The sequence below is a fragment of the Biomphalaria glabrata genome, chromosome 8, assembly GCF_947242115.1.
Source record: "Biomphalaria glabrata chromosome 8, xgBioGlab47.1, whole genome shotgun sequence".
Lineage (NCBI taxonomy): Eukaryota > Metazoa > Mollusca > Gastropoda > Planorbidae > Biomphalaria > Biomphalaria glabrata.
The window spans coordinates 6,140,919-6,168,465 of record NC_074718.1 but is presented as its reverse complement, the minus strand read 5'-3'; the positions used below and the strand labels follow the sequence as shown (position 1 = coordinate 6,168,465).

At 39.2% G+C, this 27,547-nt stretch overlaps 1 protein-coding gene and 1 non-coding gene across 2 annotated transcripts; one reads left to right on the top strand and one right to left on the bottom strand.

Annotated features, from left to right (window-relative positions):
- Positions 1-6,559: 6,559 nt before the first annotated feature.
- On the bottom strand, positions 6,560-6,631 carry Trnaa-cgc (transfer RNA alanine (anticodon CGC)). The gene has a single exon. It is a non-coding gene; the product is annotated as a tRNA-Ala (tRNA).
- A 6,577-nt stretch (positions 6,632-13,208) lies between these two features.
- On the top strand, positions 13,209-21,932 carry LOC106064548 (Krueppel-like factor 12). Its single transcript, XM_056038282.1, has 3 exons — positions 13,209-13,529; positions 18,810-20,091; positions 21,259-21,932. The coding sequence occupies exons 1-3, from the start codon at positions 13,410-13,412 to the stop codon at positions 21,513-21,515; spliced, it is 1,659 nt and encodes a 552-aa protein (XP_055894257.1). The 5' UTR covers positions 13,209-13,409; the 3' UTR covers positions 21,516-21,932.
- Positions 21,933-27,547: the final 5,615 nt, after the last annotated feature.

Below are 27,547 nucleotides of genomic sequence, written 5' to 3'. Positions count from 1 at the left end.
CTCGTTTCTTCTATTTCCTATTAATTTTTTTCTCGGAAAGATTGAAACACTTTAACTCTTACAAGTACACAATCACAATTTTTTTTTTCATTTCAAGGACCTAATAGAAAATCCTAGTAGTCATGGATCCGAACGCATTGAACCCCTTCGCGTTATTGTTGCTACTCCACTGAAGCCAACTTAAAAAAATGTAAATGAATTAAGTTTATATTTGTTGTCTTTCTTTTTTCTTCGGAGCTTTCCAAATTAATTGTTAATTTCACTAACTTTAAAACAGTCTAATTATAATCTCACCATTTTATTCAACTTGGGTACCAAACATGATCTGTCGACCGTCTTTCTCCATTCCACTCTGTCTTTTGCCTTGATTAAAATAGACAGGTCCATCCATTCTTAAATGTTGAAATTCTCATGTCTTTTTCTCTGTCCTCCTCTTCTTCTTTTTTCCTGGTACTGTTCCATGACTGAAGGTCCTTTTTACAAAGCTTATATGAACTCACTCTGTCTGTCAGTATGTTTACAACAAAAAGTGTACACGTTATTTCTCTCACACCCAATCTCGGATCAAGCTGAAATTTTGCACAATTATTTCTTTTACCTGACAACGCAAGAATCAATTAAAAAATTAACCAATTAGATAATTAACTATTGGTAATAAATTATTTTGTTAGGTATCTCGAACTATAGAAAGAAATTGTACTGGACTGAAGTGGTGGTAATAGTTGAATTAGTCCCCTTTATATGTCGTCGTCTGAGTCTTAGTGAACACAAACATGAAATAGGAACAATTTTCTAAAGACAATGTTCTGTCCAAGCTATGCTATGTTTTGCTTTAGGTACAACAGATGAACACTTTAGCTACGTGTCATACGGCTGTTTGTTTCAACTCCTACACTACTGAAGCTGTTTTAATAGGACACATCCAGTCGTTAAAGAAATGGACATTCGATGTTTTTTGATGGGTGATTATTGAGGGCAGCACACATGCGGCCTATCTACGCCACATTTCACAATAGACTTGGTGCTGAGGTACTGAAGTGGTGGGGGGGGGGGGCGCGAGGTGGGGTGCGCAGATAGGGTACTGGCAGCTGTTAGATCCAAGATGTCTTTTCTTTACATGGCCTTGAATAACAGGAAACGGTGTGAAAAGTGGACATTGTAGGGGTGGACACTTGAAACTAAATTGACCACTGGTCAACTACTGTTGGAGAGAAGAGTACAGAAACAATGACTCTTGTGTGTTTTAAGGGTACAGAAACTTGGGGGCCCTCGGCCGGAGGCGGGAGGGGGGAGAGCAGAGCGAAATATAAATCCATTTCTCTCCGCGTAACGCAGGTCAAACAAAACACCCCATCGTCTCCGCTCCTGCCACAGAAGTGCCCACCAGGTGACATCACACAGTGGTGGACATTGTCCAAAGACGTGACACGAAATCCTTCTATCTTTATGTATGACTCCCTCCCGGTGTCCAATGATGATGATGATAATAACGCAATGACTCGCCGAAGAACTTGATACGAGCCCCGTGGGTTGTCACGACATGATGGAGGGTCTGGAAGGTGCCGGTCCTGCGATGTTGTCATTGGTATTAAAAAGTCTCCACATAAATCTAGATTTTTGTTTTTGATTGCACAAAGGCTTATCGACTTAGAAGCTTGAGGAAAAAATCACCGGAGGTGTATTAATTGATAAGGTTTTTAAAAAAAACATAAAACGGTCGGACACAAACTGATGGGTTAATCTGACGTGGATCTATTTCGTATGAGTACATTATCTTAAAGAAGAACTTCTTCAAAAGAGGGGAAAGAAAATGGGGGGGGGGGGGAATTAGCTTGTAAGTTTTTGTCAAAATCTTGCACGCTTGCTTACGTATTGAAAGCAAGCCTCGCTTTCAGCTTGAGGTTCGTTGGACCAGAAGTATATTTTGTGTACTTTGCACATTGTGATGTAAAAACAAAATGCATGCTGGACTTGTCCCTTCACAATTCTCGCGTTGAACTCATTTCTAATGCTTACTTGGCTTGAGCATAGCATAGTACAGTTTTTTGGTGGGGCAGGGTGGTCGAGGGTCTCGAGTTCAAATCCCGATGAAGAATGTGAATTATTGCAGACGTTTCTTTGTTCCTGTGGTACCTTCGTAAAAACTATTTTTTTTTTGGGAGGGGGGGTCATGCCTCTTTTTTTTTTTTTTTTTTTGGTTATTCCGATCTCATACCATAATGACCATTTTGTTTATCTTTTCTTATCTTATGAAATACAGATGTTACTGTCATGCATGTTAATCAATGACTTAAAATACGCCCCAGTCATTGGTTTCCTGGCTGCCTCGGGCAACCCATTCCATGCACTAAGGAAGAAGGAGCATTTGTACAAATGTGTCCTAATGCCCTATGAGAGAATAATGTTACGGCGTACATTTTCTGTTTTTTTGTGGAACATCATCTGAAAGGTTTTAAAGGGAAAAACGTCCGTTCCCATATTATAATACTCTGCGATTTTTATTATATTATAAAATTCTTTGTTTTAAATCTGGTAAGCCAAAACTTCTAGATAGACAAATAACTCTTAATACAACTAACTTCAACTATCCTCTGGCTTTAATTTCATAATTAAAGCATTGACATCTTAAATCTCGGCGAATCCGAAGCGGCGGCGGTGCGGCGTGAGAGGCGATGCAGATCCGATGGTGCCCTGAATGACAGCTCAAAAAATCATGAGATACAGTTGACTTATTTATGTAAAACGAGGTCAGTTGGTTTTGAATGGTTTCAAATATCTTAATGAAGATTCTCTCCTTTCTCATCAACTGCGTTGGTTATTTCCTCCCACAAATCTTTTCGTTTCCGGAAGTACATTTTACCAACTTTTGTTTTATGGCGCGTTCTCAGTTTTCCTAACGATAATAGCTAATGATCAAGATGGCGACGATAAACATCGGCTTTAGATTTAAAAAAAAAATGTATACTTGCCAGGCTCTTTCAGATCGTATCATGTGCCGGCGAGATGTCCCCAGTCGCCAAACTGATCAGATCTTCGGAGATAGTAATTATTGCCCTTGTTGTTATTGTCGCCGTTCTTAAGTGTTTTCTCTCCCTTGGTGTTAGTATATTCGACAATGAGTGGATTATCTCTTCTTTGTAGTGTTTGATGACGCAATAGTGCTACTATCTAGCCTCGTTTCCGTTATAGATGAATTGGTAAAAAAAATAAAAAAATCTGAAGGATGTAATCGAAGGATGTGTTGTGACGTCATTACGACCGCTGTGAAGAGAGATAGCACAAGTCTAGCGATAACAAAAGAGTTCTCTTCACGAAAAGACAGTTTTGATAGCATTAAGGGGAGATGATTAAAAAAAAAAAGGGCAAAGGGTTCGCTATACTGTACAGTTAAAGGTGATACGTCTCGTCGTGTTTATCTCCCTTGTATTTGCGTATGAAAGTGTCTTCCATCGAGTGAATCCGGATCTAAAAGTGAATGTGTATAGTAACGAGGCCCTGGCTTGACTTCCTATGTGTAGACGAGGGAAAGGGGGGGGGGTAAAACATTTCGGAGCGCCCCCCCCCCCTCTCCTGTCCCAGCTCGTCCGTAAAGACAAACGTTATCGTAGCGTTATCTTAACCAGATCAGTTTGTTTAGACGCATAATAGAAAGTAAGCTCGAATATAAACTCAACGAGAAGTCAGCGATCCGACTAGCTCTTAACTAGCAAAATGTACACACACACACACAAAAATACTTTAAAAAAAAAAAAAAGGGTGGGTCCCGGGTTCACATTGCGGTGAAGACTGGGATTATTTAATTTCGGGATCTTTAGGGCGCCTTGTTTCCACGCAGCTCTAATGGGTACCTGACACTAATTGGGGGAAAGGTAAAGACAGTCGGTCGTTGTACTGGCCACATGACACCCTCGTTAACCGTGGACCAAAGAAACTGATGACCTTTACAGCATCTGCCCTATAGACCGCATGGTTCGAAAGGGATACTTTGATATCCAAGGCAAAAGATAAAGAGTAATGGAGAAAGATGATTAACAGATCTTGGGTGATGCCCAACGGTTTAACAGACTAAGAGATAAGCGAAGGTGAAGATGAAAAATTAGGGGGGAAAATACAACGATATTAATAATTACCACTAATTGATTAACTAATTAATTAATTTTTTTACTGATTCGTGTATTGTCAAATCGACTATGAATAATTATGCAAATTTTAAACTTGATCTGAGAACGAGAACTAACAGAAATAACGTGTACAAGACTTTTCCCGCACAATAAAAAAAATCGCTTTATCTTTTATAATGATCAGCGGCAGAAACGCTTAGATTCTAATGCTTTGAGTCTGACTTTGAAAGGCTATCCTTCAAGACAGGGCCGGTCCTACAGATTGCGGGGCCCTATGCGAAATGGATTGTGCGGGGCCTAGTCTGGGTAGGGATAAGGATAATAAGAGAAACTTAAGATTTTTTGTTAGAAAATAAATTCGTCTTTGCATTTTATTCGTACTTTACTTAGTGCAAAATCACGATCAAATTAACTTGACGAGCCAACTACAGTAGAAGGTAGAATTCCAATATAAGCCAATGAACATTCAGATCTGACTTTTAGATTTACTATCGACTAGCAAAATATCGCTCTAGATTTAGATCTATATTTAAATGCCATTGACTATTACAGTAAATTAATTATTGGAATTTACTGTTAAAATTCGCTCTATTACTTTTATTTAATGAAAGCTGACAATGCCGTTTTTTTTAAAAATAATTTACAACTAGAGTTAGCGCGGGGCCTTTGAAAGTGCGGGGCCCACTGCGGCCACATAGGTTGCAGTGCCCTAAGGCCGGCCCTGCTTCAAGATAACAAAGGATAGAAAGCGAGCAAAAGCCTGAACTAAAAGGTTGTTGAATGATACCAGATATTGGATAAGCTTAGCCCTGTGCTTCCCAAACTGTGTTATTTTGGGTCGTATCTTAATCGACTTTGTGTTGTGTAAGATTAATTTGGTTAAAGACACATGCATTAATCTCACTAACTAAGCAAAGTGTTCCGATAAATACTCAGAAAGTGCGAAGTGTTCTGTTGTAGAAAAAGCTTGGAAAACGCTGGCTTAGTCTTTGGGGATTTCTTGAGAACGGAACTCAAGAAGAAGTCATGACTTTGTACAGGAGTCAGAAGTGGTGAAGATCATCCCCAAATTGAAACCCAATAAAGATGGACATTTATAAAGATGGAACGTGAAAGAACGGTAAGACATTTTAGCAAAAGAAGACATTTTAGCAAAAGAAGACATTTGGGCAAAAGAAGACATTTTAGCAAAAGAAGATATATTAGCAAAAGAAGACGTCTAAGCAAAGGGAGACATCTAAGCAAAGGACGACATCTTAGCGAGGGACGACATTTTGGAAAAGGAAGACATCTTAGCAAAGAAAACATCTTAGAAAAATAAGACATCTTAGTCCCAGTGACGTAGCTGGGGTGGGGGGAGGAGGGGGGGGAGATTTTGCAAATCCTCCCGGCCCCCACTTGAGGGGGAGGGGCCAAAATGAGTGTTTTTACATTAAATATTACCCAAAATGCAGGAGCTCACAAAGAAGTCAAGCTTCCGGGCCCCCAAAATTATGTCAAATTCCTAGCTACGCCCCTGCTAGCCCGATCTGTTTGCCTGAGTTTGTGTATTTTTTTTTTCGCATGTGTCTTTAACCAAATTAGTCTTACACAACACAAAGTCGACTAAGATAAGACCCAAAATAACATATTTATAGCACTGTATATATCCTAGTGTTAAGGTCACGGTCACTGTGACATACATCCGGTCCGACCTTGTTGAATAGCAGCTCTATGTTGCGCACACTCTGTCACGGGGTCTCCAATGTCTCCCAATATACCTGCAGTAGATTGAAGGGTGTCGACTTAATATGGTGGCGTGATAATGCTATCAATGCGTAATATGAAAAAGATGAAAGGGGAGGGGGGGGGGAATCCGGATCTTCCGTTATCGTTCTGATTTTATTCGTGTTTATTTGTAAATATATCTTATTAGTCATAACATGGTTCACCTTTTTTTTTAACCTAATTTACCTAATTTATTTAAAGCGACATAAAATAAATTACCACGCAACATGCATATATATAACATATGATTCTGTTAGTGAGGATATCATTGTGGCCAGTACAGCGATCAAGTGCGTCCTGCAACAAAGGCAACTCCAGGAAACTTCTGGTCTAGACGGAGACGGTCGTAGTAGGAAACGATTTGGCCAAGGGCATAGCAAATCAAGACTCCCTTTGGGGTGCATAAAAAGTCACCAGAGTGGCTCCATTCCACTTTGCAGGGTCCCAAAGAGAGACCCTACAACCATGTCAACAATCCACTCGCCGTTCCTCAAAGGGCCGTTACAAATATGACTAGCCTCGCACGGTTAGTGTGGTACATTGAAGGAAGATGGCGGAGGGGGGGGGGAACCCTTGTGTGCTCGGCATTCGGACACGTTTCGAACACGTGCGTCCGAATCACTGTGATACATGTTTCAAATGGTTAAGATAAAAAAAAGTCTTTAAAAAATTGGAGATACCGGGGATCGAACCCGGGGCCTCTCACATGCGAAGCGAGCGCTCTACCACTGAGCTATATCCCCAGATATCATCTATGCGGGACATGCATTTATTTAGTTTTGTATACTACAACATTTACACTTGATTTATACTTTGTTTCGTTGTATATATTAATTGTAGATTTAATTCTGATATATTTCCCCTTGAAAAGTCTACATCTGCTGAGTATCTCATACAACGTGGGACATACGAGTTCAAATCTAATTGTATTATTAACTTTTATTGTAGAATGTTATCATTTGGTGGACTAGGACAAATTTGTCAAATGCTCCTTCTTAATTATCTTTAATTTTGAAGTAAAGACTTATTTATAATCTTTTCTTATCTTAAAAAATGTAGACGTTACTTCAAAAAAGAAGATGATTACGTCCTACACGAATGTCTTTTTGCTATGATTACTTATGAGTGCGTTTGAATCAGAAGATGCGGCGATTGAATTCGACCTCTGGGTAATACCTATAGGCCTATAACTGCAGTGAACAACGGAATGAAAGATGGACATTTTCTCACAATTCAGACAAATGCCTGGCGGGCGGGGAGAGACAACAGCAAACGATTGACATAAATAAAACGTCCTTCTTGTGACTTCAGATTCACCTGTTGGAAGTCGGGGCACAACACATGATTATTCGACCGTCTTTCTCCATTTCTCGCTTCAATTAGCATAGTCTCTCTAAACTATGAAACAATAACATGCAAAATATAATAAATCTTTAAAAAAAAAAATTCGTAATCAGTAAGTAATGCATTCTCATCCGATATCAAACAAAATAATCAATTACCAATAATTAATTATTTAATTGATATATTTGATCATATTTTGTCAAGTACAATGAATAAAAGTTTAAAATCTCGACCCGAGAATGTGTGTACGATTATCCAAGGGGGCAAAACCCATGTCTGTGAATATTGAAGGATTAATTTCCCTTGTAGGTATCAAACAAAATAATTGATTATAATTTTTTATTTCTGTTTATTCAAGTCTTGTCTACGCTAATGAACAATTGTGTAAAGTTTCAACTTGATTCGAGAATGATTAAGGGAGAAATAACGCGTACAAACTTTTTACCAGATAGACAGACAGAAAAACAGACAGAAAAATAGAATGAGTTGATTTAAGTTTTGTCATAAAAATGAAATGAATGATGTCGATTGCACTGTAGCCACATGCATCTATGCTTTTAACGTTGTGTGTTTGTGTGTTTGTTTGTTTTCTACGTTTCGGGCGTTCCATCAGGAAAAAGTTACCATGGGTAAACATGGAGTTACCATGGGTAAACATTTGGTTGTCTGTGTTCATCCTGTTATGATTCTCTCTTTACAAGGAAGTGCCGTGTGCAACACGCGTTACATAACGAACTGATTTTACAAACACCGGCACCCACTTACTGACTTCCCCCCCCCCCCTTTTTGCTTTCCTGCCTGAACGCTACCAGAAGAACCCGACTAGGTACAGGGTGTCTTCGGCGTACGCCGACGGGTGACCCGGTGCGCCTCGGCGCTTATGTCCTAGGCGTAGACGCAATTAAATGCTTTCAATTAGCTCTACGCCATCGCTGGTCTTCTCTTTTAATTGGTTACTGAGATGGTCACGTGAGCTGACGTCTCCAGTACTACTCTGGACTAAGCCATCCGGGGTCATTGTTAGGGAATTTTTTTTTTAAATAAATATAACTCTATATAAGAGGAACAAAAATCCATCAAGAGAATCAACAGTGTTAGGTCTATTTTTAGAGCAAAACTTCGTTTCCGGTTCTTTTCCGTTCCTAATTTTCTGCTAATCATCAGAAACGAACTCGACTGTGACCTTGGTGAGCTTTCTCGCACGGAACGGCGCTAAACGTTCTGACCTTGACTTAACATACAGCTTCTATAGATACGCAACGGTCTACATAACATAATATACGATGGCAATGGCATTGTTGAGCCAGTAGAGCTAGGATTAACTCTTCTTTTCTGGTTAGCTCCTCCCTTTTTCTTTCAAACCAGCCGACTTTGCATGTACCTTTAGAGTTTAGATCGTGACCTCCGTGACCCCGTGTATATCGAAGGTTCCGTTTAGATCCAAGTATGCGCGCAGAGAGCAAGGAACCGAAGTAATCCACTCGGGCAGGTGCATGTTACCCCCTGCAACAAGGTATTATCTTTTTTTTTTTTTTTTGGCGCGAGTCCTCATTCTGTCGTCTGCAACTAATTACCCTGATCATTATGTCCCTTGGAGTCAACGAAGTGCGCGTTACGAGGCTTAAGTACACATGCCTTTTCATTAGAGCATGCAGGTAATGGGGTCTCGTGCTGTGACGTTAACAAGGTCAGAGGTGAAACGACGTCCATTGCACAATACTGATGGTCAGGGTCACCAGAGACACGTTTAAGCTGGGAACGAGGATTTCCGGATTTTCCTAGAAAGATGGACAAAAACTGTGCGCGTAGATAGCAATAAAAAGGGGAAATATTTACATATTAGTAGTAAATGTAAGGTTTCCTTGTCAGGACATGATAATGTAAAGCTCTTATGTTTCATTGGCTAGCTATTTACGAGGGTGCCACGTGGCCAGCGTAACAGCAAACGGCCTTTCCTTTACCCAAGCATTTGTCGGTGTTCGAACTCATGACCTCTCGGTTTGAGAGCTCAGCGCTTTAATACTCAGCCTCCATCTCCATTCTCTACACAAAAAAAAAACATGTACCAAAAACAAAAACATTTCTTGAAAATCTATATTTAATTATGTTCAGTTTCGTGCTTATTATAAGATATGTTAAGTTAAGTTAAGATAAGATAAGATAAGATTCAAATATTATTACAATGTGCATCTAACGGACTTTTGGGATCCCTATAAACCACAGTATCCAATGACCTAAGGCCCAAACTACGAGGATACATGTGTAACACGAACTGTTCAGATAAAAAAAAAAAAAAAAAAAACCTACCGTTGAAAAACAAGTGTAGATGATAGCAAGAAATGTTCGCAGCAGAAGACAACGTATTTCCAGTCTTAGATATCCTTTGAGACTTATCCGGGTCCGTTCTGGTCAAGATACAGAGGCGTAGCGAGAAGGGGGGCAATGCAGGCACGATTCCCCGGGAGCAACCTTCCGGGGGGGGGGGCGCCACACGCATAGAGGTGCCAAAGAAATTATTGTAGATATTATAGTTAGGTAATACATTCTAAGATTGTTTGTATTATATTATTATTAAATACTCTTTATGTATAAGCCTGTATTTCTATGTGATGTTCATGAAAATATGGGTGGGATGGAAGGGGGGGGGCGCCAATAAAGTTTAATTGCTCCCGGGCGCACGTTTTGTTCACTACGCCTCTGTTCGGATACATGTCTTGTTGTTAGTATTGACAATGATTCTATATAATAATAAAAGGATGTGCTATTTCTATTTGGAATATGTTAATTGAACCCAAGAGAGACCGAAACTTGAGCACTACCCCCTCACCCCTCCCAAACAAAGCAAAACAACAACAAAAAAAACAACAACTAATTTAAATATGACTGTGAAGCTAAATCGCCCTATTGTGAAATGTGTAAAAAGTATGATCAAAGAATACATATACATGTATAGCACAATACACACATTCACATACATGTGTTACGTTATATAGCTCACTACACACGCACAACTACGTGATATGTTACATGTGCATCCACCTAGTCTGTAAAATGTATAAGGATCAGACACTCATTTATATAAATGATTAGCAGTACAACACATCATGAGGCGCGGTGGCTGAGCGGTAAAGCGCTTGGCTTCCGAACCGGGGACCGGGGTTCGAATCCTGGTGAATTTTTAATTTCGGGATCTTCGGGCGCCTCTGAGTCCACCCAGCTCTAATGGGTACCTGACATTAGTTAGGACGGTTGGTAGTTGTGCTGGCCACATGACACCCTTGTTAACCGTAGGCCACAGAAACAGATGACCTTAACATCATCTGCCCTATAGACCACAAGGTCTGAAAGGGGAACTTTACTATACTATTACAACACATCACTAACACACACATTCGTGTATTACTCACTACACGCGTACATAACTATGGCATGCATGAAGCAAATTTAAATCCTGTATCGACATAGCGTAGCCGTCTGTTGTTACTCGGTCGTTTGCTCGTAAATCAAAACAGCTAGTCCAACTATCCATGCGTTATGAGTACACTAATGTATGGCAGTGAATCGTGGACTACCTACGCAAAGCAAGAGAGAAAACTGAACTCATTCCATTTGCGATGACTCCGAAAGATCTTGGAAATCACATGGAAAGCAATACTGAGATCCCTGCGCGAACAGGTATTCCCAGCATCTTTACAGTCCTCAGACAATGCCGCTTGCGCTGGCTTGGACATGTTCGCCCGAAATTCATTCTCTACGGACAACTCGAGACTGGCTCAAGAAAAAACTGGTCGCCCCCCCCCCACCTCCGTTACATGGATGTAATAAAACGGGATCTCAGTCATTGAACATTGATACTGACTATTTGGGAAGACATACCTCTAGACCGCACTAGTTGGAGAGAGACGGTGACCAAGAAAGCTATGGACAGCGAAAAAACATGCGCCTCAGCTCTGGAAGAAAAGCGTACCATGCCGAAAAATGGCCAGCTCCTATACGCCCAAAGCGAAAGCCACCATGCAAATGATTGCATAACAACAAGGGCAAATAAGATAAACGGGCGTGAAGAAGAACTCTTTAGAGTCAATATGAATTTAGTTCGTCGGTGTATTCATGCGCGTAGGCTGTTATTATGATTACATTTTTTTTTTTGGTCCGTGATGCAACCATTGCCCGCGAGCCTTAGCCGGCAGCTCTAAAAGGTTTGCCCACAGTGCATAATGAAGCCGATACTATCAGTTCCGTTAGACATGGCCATTTTTGTTTATGCTGCCCACGAAAAAGCGTTTCAAAAATGTTTATGGTCACTCAAGCCGAAAAAGGTTGGGGCCCAATGCATTTGACGGGCCGCTGCTTAGACCCAGACCCATCATTATAGAAAGCCTGAACACTGACCTGCAACGTCACGACCTGTGGGCAGTGGAGACCTCGTAACCGCGCCACAGGTCTGTACAACGTGGTTCACAGGTAATGGAGAGAGAGAGAGAGAGAGAGTAGGGAAAGAGAGGGGGATAGAAATAGAGAGGGAGAGAGAAGAGGAGAGGGTGAGAGGCAAAGAGAGGGAGAGAGAGAGAAGTAAAGAAGACAGGTTAAAAAAACAACAATGAAATGCAGATTTGCTTGCTTTAAGGCGCCTTCGCCCCCCCCCTTTTCATTTCTATCTTTTACCCACTCCAAACTGAGTTGCGAAATTCCCCCAGACAGCACATACTCTCTACCCACCGGGGACGGATCATAAATCGTTCGATGTCTATCTCGATAACAGGAGAGTAATTAATCATACTTCTATCATAACAGATCGAACTCTCTTCAAGTCTAGGGTCACCCAGTACAGACCTGTCATCCATACCGCTTGAATCACGAATCGAACCAAAAACAAAGTCATAAACATTTAATAAAGCAACTAAAAACCAGAGTGTTGTGATCCTATCTCAGTCGAGTGTCATGCAGAGTATGTCTCTTTTCCCCTTGTTGACAAAGAAAATAAGTCTGAATAGTGTGGCCCCATTTAACCTGGTCGTGTGGTATGCGCTCTGGACTGTCGTTCGGTGTTCTCCATGGCCCCAGGTTCGAACCCTGTTAGCTGTCATATCACGTCCTGCGGGAGGTTTGGGCTAGGATGTAATTATCTTTCCGAAACAAAACAAAACCATTCTATATATAAATATCAGCATACCTATATATGTGTAGTGGTATGAGTTTCTAGAATTAGAATGAAATCAATATCTAGCCTATCATGCGTAAGTTGTCAACAATTTAAGTGATAAATATATTCTGTAACAAGCGGTGACAAATCTATAGATTACAAATACCATTTACGTCACCAGAAAAACAACGTAATTTTCTGTCCTGAAGCCTCGATTTGACGCAGAGTTCAAAGGTTACTGACCCAATTCTGATTCTAAATTCACGTAATTTGTTTGTGTGAAGTTTAATATGATAGAATTTATCAAAATATCTGAACTATTTGTTCCGAAGTAGCTCAATACCAAGACTACAACGTTATCCTGTCTTTAAATAAAAATCTTAATAATCGGAAAAGCTTCCTTTGCCTTTACAATAGGATATTTAGCTCGCTTTTTAAAAAACTGGGGCCACTGAGGGAAAACAACTTAACCTTGATATTAGCTCCGCCTACTGACGAAACATCTATAAATACATTCATTCATAAAATGCTACTACAACAGCCAGTAAGTCTCATGTTAAAAATATTGAGGTCCATTTCTTGTCAATACATGTTTTAACAAGTCATTTATCTGCTTTTTTTTAGCGGCTTTAAATAAAAATATATGTATTTTAAAAATTTATGAAAATTTTTTTTATTTAAGGTAGATCTATTTCATTTCTGCTTTGTTGTTTGCGTACCATTGACAACATTTAGCTCTAAAAACATTAGAACCTTTGCGCAGCCAGCAGCACAGTCTCGCCGCGCGAAGTCACTAGCCTCGCACTCGATTGGACTAAATATTTAACGCGCGGCGGCATTCGGGTGAACTCAGTAAGTTGCGAGATTGATTCAGTGACATGACAACAAACGCGTTCCATAGTGTGTTAATTTCTTGAGAAGGACGCGCTCTATAGACTTACCTAAGACCTACAGTTCTTATTCAATATTTATTATATTGTATTTTTTCATTGGACAAAATAAGTTGACATTGGACATTTATTTTTCACTGTGGTATGGCTCAAGTTTTGCGTGCCAATATTACCCCGCTAACTACCGGCCAAGTTACTGAGGATCAAATAGTACCCGACACAGATGATTTGTTTTTCAACGCAAATGACGATCAAATCACGAATGTAAGTAAAAAAAAATCTAGATCTAGATTAGCTATAGATTTAGATTTATGCAATATTTAGATCTAGATTTAGAATTTAAATTTCTATCAAACCTAGACTTTTGATCTAGAATAGAGCTCTAGATCTCTGTATATGATATAGAATCTACAATCTAGATCTAAAATAAATATAAATCAAGATCTAGGTAATTCTAGGTCTATAGATCTAGATCTATATAGATATCTATATTAGATATAATCTAGATCTATAATATTTATTATATTATTAGATTCTATATATCTAGAGACTAGATATGTAGATAATCTTAGATTTATATCTATTTAGACCTAATTGTAGTACTATTCTAGATCTGCTGTTTTATTTTCTACAAGGAAGTCTGATAACAAAGAAGTATTCTTAGATCTAGATAGATACTTATTCTAGATCTGCTGTTTTATTTTCTACAAGGAAGTCTGATAACAAAGAAGTATTCTTAGATCTAGATAGATACTTATTCTAGATCTCTAATCAATTTCGCTTTGATCAAGTAGATCTAGATCTAGATTTTTTTTTGTCAGTAATTATTGTTATAGATTTAGAATCTAGGTGGAATTGAAACCGCGAGGTATGTGCGCGGGTGGGCAAACTGAAAGTAATTCGATATGGTCTGCTAGATTTTGCCAGAATGATATCTATTTGCCTGACGACTTGCGTGGGTGTTTGAATGAAATTCGTATGTACATAGGCCCACTGAAATGTGCATAGTTGGGCTGGGGCTGGTTCTGGTAGTTTTGTGTGGACATGTTAAGACTTCATGTGTATAGATAATGTCTTAGGCACTATTTTTTAAAGTGATTGGAACTATTTTTTTTTTATTTAGGCGGCGTAGCTCAATTCTCATTTATCTAAAGATTACTTCAGTTCAACTAATGGTGTTGTATAGATACTAGATTTACTAGACCTATATAGAGACCTGCGTTTAAGTCTTTTGGAATGGGTTGCCTAAATCAGCCAGGAAAAACAACCACTTAGCAGAGCTCAAGTCATTGGTTAACATGCACGACTAAAACTAGATTGACACATGAAATGCGTAGGACGTAATTATCTTCTTTTTTGAAGTAACGTCTGTAACATATAAGATAAGAAATGATAGAATACATTCTTCCTTTAAAAAATGAATCAGTCTAGGACAACTTTATAACTGTAGACGATATTGAGGGATACACACAACGACCACTAGTCTAGTCCTACCCTTGCTCGTATCAGCATTGCTGCGTAGACCCTGGAGCTTCATATCATGCTAATTTTCAGAGATTTCTCAAAACACTTTCTGTAGGGAAACAAGGTGCCTTGCGATCCAGTGCGTTTTTTTATTACTGACTTACGCAATCATTGGGTTGGGGGCCGGGACCAAACAAAAAGACATCCATAATTCCATAAAACCCCGTGTCGTTTATCTCCCTTATATAGATATGAAGACATCCTTTAAGTATTCATTTGTATCTGGTGACTCATTCCAACGTTGACCGTAGGTCATCTGATGCAACATTTATTCATTCCATTAAAGAGTGGGGGGAAAAAAAGGGGGGGGGAGATTAGCTGCTATTTCTGGAACTTGCTGCTATTATTATGAGGTGACACCCTTGATCTAAATATAGAAAAATAGGTCTAAGATCAGGCATCATTCCTCGGCTCTTCGTGCGCGCTATTGTGCTGAGTAACAGTTTGCCGTGAGCGGTACGAACGACAACTCTGGCTACTAGATGCACAGACCTAATTCCTGCTATATCAACGTGATGGGGGAGGGGGGAAGTCCTTCGTATTCCCTGAGGTATGGGGGAGAGAGGGGTAAGAATGAGAACCATCAGGAAATGAGTCTGTTTGGAATCCTTGAGCAGTGGCATTTAGCTTCACGTGTGGCGCCCCAAGCATGCGTGTTTAAAAAATGTAGGTCGCTATTCTGAGCAATGTATTTAAGCTTAAAAAGAATTCCCTACTGCCTCCATCTTGTTCATTATGAAAAACAAATAGGGGAAAAGAAGTGTTATAGATAAGGATTGATGTATGTAAATTTCGTAGACCAATATTATAACACATTTTTTAACTACCATAGCTTCACGGTAATTTGCGTTTTAAGAAGACAGTCTTGACAGAAATATAAGGGGGGGGGGTGTTAAAGCGTATCACACTTCTTCAACCCGGATACGGGGTATGTGCTGACGTAACAGGTGACCTGAACACAAGTTTCGAATCCGTGGATGTCTAATACACAGACTGTTTACTTGTGCCATGTCCTGTATCAAACTCGCTACGAACAAGAATGGAAAAGGGGGGGGGGGGTGATTAAAATCGACCCACTATACACTAACATTAAAAAACGATGGAGGGTGGGATATGGGTTGTAACAAATATTAACAATACCCTATTTACTTTTTAATTGTATTTTTTTTAAACACTATAGAGTTTATTGAAGAAAAAAATCGGCATAATTGCTACATAATATTCATATAGAGAAAACCATTTAATATACATGTATAGATCTCATTTATTGGCTTGTACATGCTAATTGCCCTGCTACAGAACTACAATACAGCCTCAGTTTGCCCAAAATATTTCCTTTTTAATAATTCAGGTCGGCTGTGTAGAGCGATCTTAGCATTGTGACAAAAGTTCCGTGTTGTTTACACGCTCACTACCTCTTGTAAAAACTACCCTAAGTGGTTTCTTACAATTTTAAAACATGAATGAATTTTATTTTTCAAACTATAAATAGCTCTTATGAAAAAAAAAAGTTGTCATTTTCTGATGTAACGCTGGCAATACACGTCACTAAACGAATTGAAAAAAATCGGTCATGGTTTATAAGGATTTTGTAGCTATACAGGCCTATCTACTGTGACAACGGCCCCCTAAAAGTGCGTGCGTGTGTGTGTGCGTGTAACTTAGAACGTGTTCCGGCCGGCGTATGTGTGCGTGTGTTTACTTTTCCGCCATCGAGCGATTGCGCATACGTGCTGCGCATGAGTCAGGTCTAATACTGCGTAGCCAAGTGGGGAAAACCCAGACTTGTTTGCCCTGTCACTGTGACTCCGCTTTATCTGGTGGTTGTCGAAAAAAATTATGGCTGGCTCGGAATGGCGCCCCCTTCCTCCTCCTCTCCCCCCCCCTTTTTTTTTGTAATAACCTCCACATATCTTCAGCTCCCCCTCCTCAATTTGTGTATACTTTTTTTTTTTCGTTCTGTTCCTTCTAAAAAATACTTCATTCATAAATTCGAGGCACTTCTTTTTTTTTTCATTTTTTCTTTATAAAACCATGACCGTGTTAGTAATTAATTGTAGATCTTTTAATCTTTGGCGTTATTGAAACCATTATAAAATATTTTAAGGAGTTGTGTTAGTTTGAAAAAGAGTAGATAGTAAGTATTGCCAATGGATTATTTTTATTTCCTTTTATTCAATGCTTAAACTCTAAACCTATTACTTATTAGATCTATAGTCTAGGTTTATGCTATTGTTTGTTAACAACTGTTACACCATATTTCAATGGCTAACTAAAGGGAGATAACTGTCTGGGACAAAATGTGAAGCAGACTATATCGCACCAAGTGACTCATCTTTAAAAAAAAATAGCCTCGTTACTCTGGCTTTTTTGTTTTAATGTGCGCTGGTCCATGATTGGTTGGTTGTAATTGAAAGAGAATTCGCGTGGGTGTTTTAAAGTCAGAAGAAGAAAGTTTAAAAAAAATCAACTAAATTCTTAGTTGGCAATTTTTACCATGTAGCTAACTTCTGTGCGTTAATTCTATCAATTGGATTCATTCATATTTTTGCAAGCTATTTAGATTTAAAAAAAAAATAACATATAGATCTAGCAACCAGTCGTGTTTCTTTTGAACATTTTCTGGCATGTTTTGGGGCTTAGGGTTGATTGATCGTACTAGAGTTTTGACGTGGTAAAGATGCTTTTTTAGTGTATGCATAACGTACCACCAGCAAAGTCTAATGAGAGCACGAATTGTTATGAATGAATCGAACAAGTTGAAACAGGAAGTGGTATTTTCCTCGGAATCTCTTACTTTCACTATACCAGCCCATTTCCAGGTATCCCTGTTGTTTCAGGAAGTCGCTGGGGTACGAGCATTGGGGCTTTTTATGTCTGTCACTTACAAGGGCTACTCCTTTGATACTGGTGTGTGTGTGTGTGGGGGGGGAGATATAGGATCTTATCGTAGTATGTGTTTAATATAACGACTTTATGAATGGGATTTTGCTATTTTACCCATGGTTCCCGTTTACTGTTTTCACCGGGGTGGGGTAAATGAATATAGGTCACGCTAACTTTAAAAAAATTCTTATCAATGAGAATTTCGAGGGCTAACCGAAGTGACTTATCTCTCGACACGAGATCCTTAATTGGTCAAGTTCGCGTAGTGATACGCAGTTTGGTCGTCTGCTGGCCTTTTTGAAAAAAACAAATATAAAAACATTAAAACAAGTGCGTTGATGTTTTTAGATTTAAGTCGTATGCTTCGATACTCTCAGTACCATCTGTTATATTATATAGGCCTACCATCCTAATAAGTTAGAACAGACTTAACTGATTGGTTATACTAGTTTAACTGTAGATGGATTAAAGTTATTTGTACTGGCAAGTCTCTACCCGAACCTATGTAGAAGTAAAAGGTTTAGACCGTGCGAGAGATGATACGATTAACTTATATGCATTTTTTTTTTCACAAAATTTTTTTTTAAACATAATTTCCCTACGAGGTTACCTTTTTTATAATCCATTTACGCTAATAACCAGAGTTCTCGTTTTGGATCTAAGCCAATATACGTTCGCGAGATTTGGGGAAAAAAATATGGAGAGGGTGGGGAAGGGAGATTCGAGTGACACCCTCGGGGGATAAATTTATAAAATGTTCTTCTCATGATTATCCCTTTGCGTCGCCGCCCTCCTTTTTTTTTCCCTCCTGAGCTAATCGTGTCCATAATTTCACAGGTGAGAGGCATATATTCGGACAACCTTTGAACTAGGTTCACTGTGTAAATCGGCTTCGGCGTATGTGGCCGTCACTTGATTTCGTGGACTATAATCGAGGAGCATCCTTCTATACGTTTTCTGGTGTTTTTGTGCGTTGTGACAATGTCGTTCTGTTACTGTAGGAGACATCCGAGGGACTATTTTGTTGATCGCGGTGTTAAGGATGTGTGTGTGTTCTCAGCCCAGCGCGCGCGAGATTTCCCACGATGCGCTCACAGCATAATCTCTAACCACAACGCTCTTTGTTTTCCTCAGGTTGGCATGGAGAGGCTCCTCGCTGACATCACCCACTCGCCCATTCATCTGAAGAAAGCGCGCCGAGAGAGCGCTTCCGTCATCGACGAGTTCTTTGGCACGCCAATGAAGACGCCCGACTTCCTGTCGGCCACCAAGAGGTTTTTCAACGCGCCCTACCAGGTGCCGCCTAAGGTGGGATCCAGGATGTTGACCGCCACTGAGAAGCTCACCCTCTTCGAGGATGAATGCTCCCGAAGGACGAGCTCTTCCATTGTGGAGGAGTTTTTCGGGGGAACCACGGATGAGATCAAGCCCGCTCCTTGGATCAAGCAGGAGCCCGTGGAGACGCCCATGGACACTTTCGAAGCAGAATCCGCGGATGTGTTTGACATCGACTCTACCATATTCGACATGTCATCTAACAACGACGTACTTGTCAACGCCTCTGCCCCAGCCATATCAAACACTTCCTCAAATTTGGTCAGCGGCGCCCTTAACGTGGCACCGGTTGTCACAGACTCCCTATGGGAGGATTTGACTGCCAGCATGAACGTTGTCGACAACAACATGCCATGTGACATTCAGTTGGCGGGTAGAGGGGGTGGAGTTAACGTCAAGTGTGAACCAATAGACTATGAAGAGAAACCATCCTGTCAGTTCGGATCTCAAGCGCAATCCCGCCCTAACAGTGTGGAGTCATTTTTATTCAACACGCCTAACTCTTCGTACAGATCAGCAATAGTTCCCACCGAGTGTTCTAGTACTTTACCTAATTCATTATTCAATGGACACACCCCTAAATCGACATTTAGCCAATCAAATTCATCGACGAGTACTACTGTCAGTAGTCATATTTTACTTCGACAGTCTCCCAGCTCAAGCGGGGGCGTAGTCAGCGTTAGTCAAGTCGGTGCCAAATCTCCATACTCTGCCCAGAATACTCAATTCAAGTCCAATTTCAACTCAGTCTCCCCAGCCCCTCATGTGGTACCCTGTATGTTCCCCACGCCACCCAACTCCCAACCAGCCAGCCCTAACAACGCCAACGAAGCCATCCGAAGGACGCCGCCCCCACCTTATCCAGGACTTGCTTCCCAGTTGTCCAAACCTTCTCTCAGCCCCGCCCCATCATTCCTTCCCACCACGGTGTCCATGGCGCCTTGCTCCTCGACTTCATCCTCAAAGCCGGAGCGCCCCAGAAAGCAGCCAGTGACCCACCCAGGTTGTTCAACGATCAAATATAATAGGAAGAACAACCCAGAGCTAGAGAAACGACGAATCCACTACTGCCACTTCCCAAGTAAGTCTTATTTTACCAAAAGTACATTCTATGCAGTTTTCTTGAATCTGTTTTATATCTCGAAAGTGTGTTCATGTGAATTATCTTTTCCTATCGAGACTACGAAAGTGTGTCATAGTTTAAAAATAGAATCACATGTAACGCTCTAAGCTTTTATCAGATAACTCTTACATCTAACGTTGTTCTGTAATATCACCCAGGTCTCCACTTTCGCAAGCCTCTGTTTGAAATACGCACGTGACATGTATGAAATATAGACCCCACCCCTCACGTGGCCTTAGAACAGTATTGATCCTGCTAATCCAGTGGCGCTGAGGCAGGGAGGGATGTTTGGTGTGTGTGTGTGGGGGGGGGAGTCAGTGACCTCAGCATTATTCATCAAATTTGTCTGTAGTCCTCTGACCCATTGGCTCGTGACACAAGGCCCATTGCTCTTCAAACGTTGTTTTTTTTTCCTTTCTAAATGGCGGCATGTCAAGAAAATGTCTATACCCGGTCACTGACTGATGTATAAGATGATTGGTGGCTTTCAACTCGTCTGCATAAACCACATCTATCTTATCCTATAATATCTTTTGTATAAAAAAAAAATCTTATCTGATGACTCACACCTGTCGTTTTCAAGACAGTGCTTCGAGAATCGGATTTTAGTGGCTTTTAAATTATTACTAGATTATTTTATAAGCGTAATTCAAAGTGATGGGAAAGACTGCAATACATTCAGCATGTTACAACGTAGCCGAGCTTGGATAAATTTGTGCCAAATCCTTAATACAGGTAATTACAATATTCAAATTTTATGTTGAAATGGCGTACTATGGGGCCGTTCCTTTGTTATCACGTTTAGACTTTAGTGATTTTCCACTGGTTCAATAGCTCACAGCTTATCGGAAATCCATCTATCCCTAGGTATTCCTCTTTTTTTTTTCTCTTGCCTCTTAATTTGCGCCTTTTTGGCCAACTTCGCCATGGCCACTGTTAACTTAGGTGTCTAACCCTAACTTGGAATAACATACTTTTTAGATGTATAAAGAGCATATAATGTCAGGTAGTTGCATATTCAGACTCTTATTCAATGTTAATTATTCACTCAAATGTTTACCTTTTATTAGCCTTCTCAGGCTTCTACATATAATTAATGAAATTTGTTTTCTCTTTGATCTGCAGGTTGCCGCAAAGCTTACACCAAAAGTTCCCACCTCAAAGCCCACCAACGTATCCACACCGGGGAGAAGCCCTACCAATGCCATTTCCAGACCTGCGGCTGGCGATTCGCCCGCTCGGACGAGCTGACCAGGCACATACGCAAGCACACAGGCGCCAAGCCTTTCAGATGCAAGGTCTGTGATCGCAGCTTTGCTCGCTCTGATCACCTCGCCCTGCACATGAAGCGTCACGAACCAAAGAGCAAATCCAGTGTTTGAAATATCAAGCGGGAAAACAAAAACAAAAAAAAAAAAACAAGCAAAGAAAGGAACTTTCCAGAATTACCTTGACCGATGTGTCAACGAGAGTATTTGCTAGGTGACGACCTTTTGCTTAAGTCTCTCACCATAGAAAATCAAAAATTTCTCTCCTTGACCTTTCCGTTGCAAGCCACAACTGATTGACAATTACACTTCTGCCAAAAAAGCAATAATATAAATATCCACAAAGGGAGAGAAATCCCAGTTTTGCATTAGTGATTGCCCTTGCTTTGTATTTAATAGTTCAATGTTTTCACATGTTCCCTCCTTTTATGTTTGTTCATTCTTATGTTCTACTTATACTGATTGTTGACCTGTTTTTATTTTGACATATGTATATTATTTATTAAACATGAACCAAAAACAAAAAAAAAAGTGGTTATAGCACAAATTTAAGAAATTTTTTTATTATTTTTTTTTAAATAAAAACATACATGTACATATCCGGGTCTTTCTCCCTTTTAGATTTAGACTACTCTAGAAGTTATGATAGAGATATTTTGTTTCATTTATGTTGTAAATACATGTTCCTAATTTCAAACCACACTGTATATGGTGGCTTTTTTTCCCTGTATTATTTTGTTATTGTTTTAATACAGTTGATTATTTACACTAAGCTTTGGTTATATACACACAAAAAGAGCACTATAAAACGTGATAAGTTGTTGTATCAGTTCAAAAAAAAAAAAATAACCCGGTTTGTTAGTTTTATTCTTTTGTTATGTGTAATACAAGATTTGGCTATTTTTTTTATTATTTTTTTATCACTATGGGTCTATCAGTTTTAAAATAAAAAAACTATTTGTAAGCTGACGCTAAGAAAAGTAGTTCCCTGTTATGATGTAAGGTTATAATTATGTTGAGTCTTTGTAAGCTGACACTAAGAAAAGTAGTTTCCTGTTATGATGTAAGGTTCTATTTATGTTGAGTCTGTGCAATACGTCATCACTTTTTGCTTAAGTGTCTCCCACTTCCGCTTCCATCCCAACCACCACCTTGCTGTACTTAATTTATTCATAATATAATTATATCACACATTTCTTAGCGCTGATCTACCATATCAATCCGCTTTCTGAAGTCTTTAATAAGCAAGAAAATTTTATTTAAAAAAAAAATGATAAAGAAAAACTACTTTCTTTTAGGAAAGTTACTATTTTTGTAATAATAATTTTAAAAAAATGGTTTGTCATTTTACAGCGATACCTAGTCAAGCTTCAGTTTGTTCTATGTATACTATACTTTTTTTTTTTAGATACCGGTACATTAATAAGTCACATGTATAATCAAAGAGGACACTACTACTGTGAAGCATTCTTACAGTTCACTTTCTGTGTGTTATATGATAAGGTTGTACAGTAAAAGTGTGCATAGTGGATCTTACATTATAGACACCCCCCCCCTCCCTTTTACCGACTCCTGCTATATACAGAAAAAAAGTAAGACTTAGGAACTTGGCGGGACTAGTGACTAACTGATCTTGTAAGTTTTATATTGGGTGGAGTGCAAGTGTTCAAAGTTTTGATCTACATCCATTGACATATTTGTCTCGCAAAAAAAGCTTCATTCTGTTTTTTTTTTTTTGTTTGTAAACTTTGCGCCAATGAAAATGTTTTTATATCAAATGTTTATGCAAATCTGATATTGACATTTGTGTAAGCGTTGCGTGTATAATCATTTTTTTAACATCTTTATTTTTTTTTTAAATGAATTTATTGACTGATGACATTAAAAAAATGAATCGAAAAAAAAAAAAGAATAAATTTATCAATTTTTTTAAATATAAAAACATTCGTCTTTGGACTTCATTTCTGTCTTTATGTGTTTCTGTTTTTATGTGTAACTGTTGAATGTAGATTTGCATTGCTAACGAGATTCCACTGGATTGCTCTATCGACTCTGTCAGATTCCACCACTTCCTCCTTTCCTGAAGATAGTAAGGTTCCCCTTTCAGACCTTGTGGTCTATAGGGCAGGTGATGTAAAGGTCATCTGTTTCTGAAGCCTACGGTTAACAAGGCTGTATTGTGGCCAGCACAACGACCAACCACCTTTACTTTTCCCTAACTAATGTCAGGTACCCACTGGAGCTGGGTGCACTCAGAGGCGCCCGAAGATACCGAAATTAAAAATCCCAGAATTCCCCGGTTCGGAAGCCAAGCGCTTTACCGCTCAGCCACCGCGCCTCCCTTTCCTAAAGGTATGATCCTCTTATGGACATTGCTCTTTCAGTCATTATATAATGTCTATCTTTGTTTTAAAAGTGGTAGAGCAGCTGGATGTTAATTGAAGGTTTTTGAGTCCGAACGTATCCCAGAGAGTCAACTTCCAAACCATTAGAGGCGGCAAGTCGCTGGATACATTATAAGTAGGTCCTAGTAAATAATGCTGCCTTTTGGAGATATTAATGTCTGCACAGTCCACACTATGTTCACTTCCCCACACAATTTTGACTTCCTACAAAGTTCAGACGATATTGACTTCCCCACACAATATTGACTTCCTACAAAGTTCAGACGATATTGACTTCCCCACACAATATTGACTTCCTACAAAGTTCAGACGATATTGACTTCCCCACACTATGTTCACTTCCCCACACAATATTGACTTCCTACAAAGTTCAGACGATATTGACTTCCCCACACTATGTTCACTTCCCCACACAATATTGACTTCCTACAAAGTTCAGACGATATTGACTTCGCCACACTATGTTCACTTCCCCACACAATATTGACTTCCTACAAAGTTCAGACGATATTGACTTCCCCACACTATGTTCACTTCCCCACACAATATTGACTTCCTACAAAGTTCACACGATATTGACTTCTGCGATAGGCCTTGCAGTTGTTGGTGGCCTTCTGACTTCGGCAGATTACTCTGGAGATGTCTGCATTTCTTGTACGGGTGTATTCGATGTACTTATAAAACAAGACCTACACATGTAACAAGTAGAAAAGACCTACACATGTAACAAGTAGAAAAGACCTACACATGTAACAAGTAGAAAAGACCTACACATGTAACAAGTAGAAAAGACCTACACATGTAACAGGTAGAAAAGACCTACACATGTAACAAGTAGAAAAGACCTACACATATAACAAGTAGAAAAGACCTACACATGTAACAAGTAGAAAAGACCTACACATGTAACAAGACCTATACATGTAACAAGTAGAAAAGACCTACACATGTAACAAGTAGAAAAGACCTACACATGTAACAAGACCTATACATGTAACAAGTAGAAAAGACCTACACATGTAACAAGACCTACACATGTAACAAGTAGAAAAGACCTACACATGTAACAAGTAGAAACGACCTACACATGTAACCAGACATACACTTGTAACAAGTAACAAGACCTACACTTGTAACAAGTAACAAGACCTACACATGTAACAAGTAGAAAAGACCTACACATGTAACCAGACATACACTTGTAACAAGTAACAAGACCTACACATGTAACAAGTAGATAAGACCAAACCGTTATGTACTCAGATGATGTTTAAAATTGAAAAGGCCACGGTCGAGTCTATGTCTGTAGTGTCGCATTATCCCCTGAAGTCCTGGACTTTATTTACATAAATAATCTCTAACCCAATTAAGTCGTGACGTCACTAAATGTCGCGTTCAAAGTCCGTCATCTATGGTGCGTCTCTATACAAACTAATAATACTAAGAATCTAAACATGTCCTGCACACTCCACACAATGTTGCCTTCCTAAAGAGTCCACATAATGTTGCCTTCCTAAAGAGTCCACATAATGTTGCCTTCCTACCCTACACACTCCACACCATGTTGCCTTCCTACACACTCCACACAATGTTGCCTTCCTAAAGAGTCCACATAATGTTGCCTTCCTAAAGAGTCCACATAATGTTGCCTTCCCACACACTCCACACCATGTTGCCTTCCTAAAGAGTCCACATAATGTTGCCTTCCCACACACTCCACACAATGTTGCCTTCCTAAAGAGTCCACATAATGTTGCCTTCCCACACACTCCACACCATGTTGCCTTCCTACACACTCCACACAATGTTGCCTTCCTAAAGAGTCCACACAACGTATATCCCTAGAGGGGCAAGGTGAGCGATTGGTAAGTCGCTTAACTTCCGAACCGATGGTTCACGAGTTCAAATCCATATGAAGCCTAGGACATTATTTGTAGGACATTATTTGTAGGACATTACTTACCAAGTGTAAAACAAAAATAAGAAACAGATGATCTGACTATCTTCTGCCTGACCAATGGTCAGTAAAATGGAACTTGTATATTTAAAAAAAAAAAAAATCGAAATGAAAAGTCATAACAATTGGACACTTCTAGACATTCTTGATTAAAACAAAAAACGAAAAAAATCAAAAATCAATTATTTTCTCTCGGTTAAGAACTTCGACCAGTTTTAAGCCTATATATATATATATATATATATATATATATATATATATATATATATATATATATATAATCTCTAATTCATATCTAAACAAACGTCATAAAACGATTCGAAAATAGATATGGATTTATTTTCATTTATCACGATGTGGCCTAAATTGTGCCAAATATAAAAAAAAAATATATCAAATTTTCAATTATTGAAAAAAAAAAAAAGAAAAGGTTTGATCAATACAAGCAATAAGGTTCGAATTGTTTCTCCAACAATCTTCCCAAGATGCTTCGATCATTTTCACGTATCCGGTCCGATATTACCATTTTCTTCCTTTCTTTTTCACTTGCTGGCACAGTGGCTAGATGTCACGGGGGCCTGGATTGCACCGCGTCACGGGCCCAAAAGACGCGCGGGCCGAAGTTGGGCATCTTTGGAGTATATTCTAAGAACAAAAAGGTGTGACACGAAATCTTGTTGTTTTCTTAAGTACCGTGTATCTAAATTAAAAAAAATATGTACATTTCTCCAGAACGAAAATAAATATTTAATAGTTCACCATTTTAAAAACACTTTTCATTTTCTATAGAAACTCAAGAGGTGAAATCTCGATGGTCCATTGATAATATCTGTATGTTGGAGCGTTTATATAACCAGACCAATTTACGAGATGAACTGCGCAGTGGTTTCCAAATCAGGCAGCTCACCATATAATTTTCTTTCTAAAGGGGTGTTTTGGGGACAGTGTCTTGTTCAGGCTTTTTGATAATGACTGCAGCTTTGAAGGACATGGTCAGCATTCTCCACGAGGGCAGATTTCGCTAGTTCCATTGGTTCAATTATGGCTTTTTTCCATGTGTCAAAAAAAGCAGTAACATATTTGTCAATATCGCTATTGTGGGACTTTTTCTTGACACTGTAATTAAACAACTATTAAAAAGTAATAACAATAAGGCGAATGTCTTCGAGTATGTGGATTAAGAAATACGAAATTTTAAATGTATAGCTTTTATTTCTTGTTATTCAAATTTTAAAAAAATTGGAAAATTTCAAATTAAACATATCAAACAATTTCTCTCTCTCTCTCTCTCTCTCTCTCACACACACACACAAACACACACACTTTTTTTGCATGTTTATTTTTATAACCTAAATTCTTGGAATAAAAAAAAATAGCTCTACCTCTCAGTATCTGACGTTTTTATACAGTTTCTTGTGTGTGTGTGTGGGGGGGGGGCTGATTAATAAATTCATACGCCTTTTAATCGAAACCGGAACTACTTTCTGTTTTGTTAAAGATTTCTTACAATCATATTTTCCAACGCTATAGAGAAAGCCAAATGAAGGGAGACGATCTTATGTAAATGGAAAGCGATCCGTTGGCCTCTACATAACAGATCGATCCGATCAGTTGAAGAGTTGAGCTTCAAATAAAAGCCGTTGGTTTCCATTTTGAGTTTGGACTTTTTAAAAAACTTTCCTTCAGAAATAACTATTATTGCGTCCTAGCCGAAACCGTAGCCAGGGCCACAGAGGATGCTTGGAAAATATGAAATATTAGTTCTATTTCTATTTGTGTTTTAA

What these genes read in the sequence shown, in the direction of transcription:
- LOC106064548 (XM_056038282.1), top strand. Translation starts at nt 13,410, where the DNA reads ATGGCTCAAGTTTTGCGTGCCAATATTACCCCGCTAACTACCGGCCAA. An exon ending in ATGACGATCAAATCACGAAT is followed by an intron (nt 13,530 to 18,809) that starts GTAAGTAAAAAA and finishes TGTTTTCCTCAG; the next exon opens with GTTGGCATGGAGAGGCTCCT. An exon ending in CCACTACTGCCACTTCCCAA is followed by an intron (nt 20,092 to 21,258) that starts GTAAGTCTTATT and finishes TTTGATCTGCAG; the next exon opens with GTTGCCGCAAAGCTTACACC.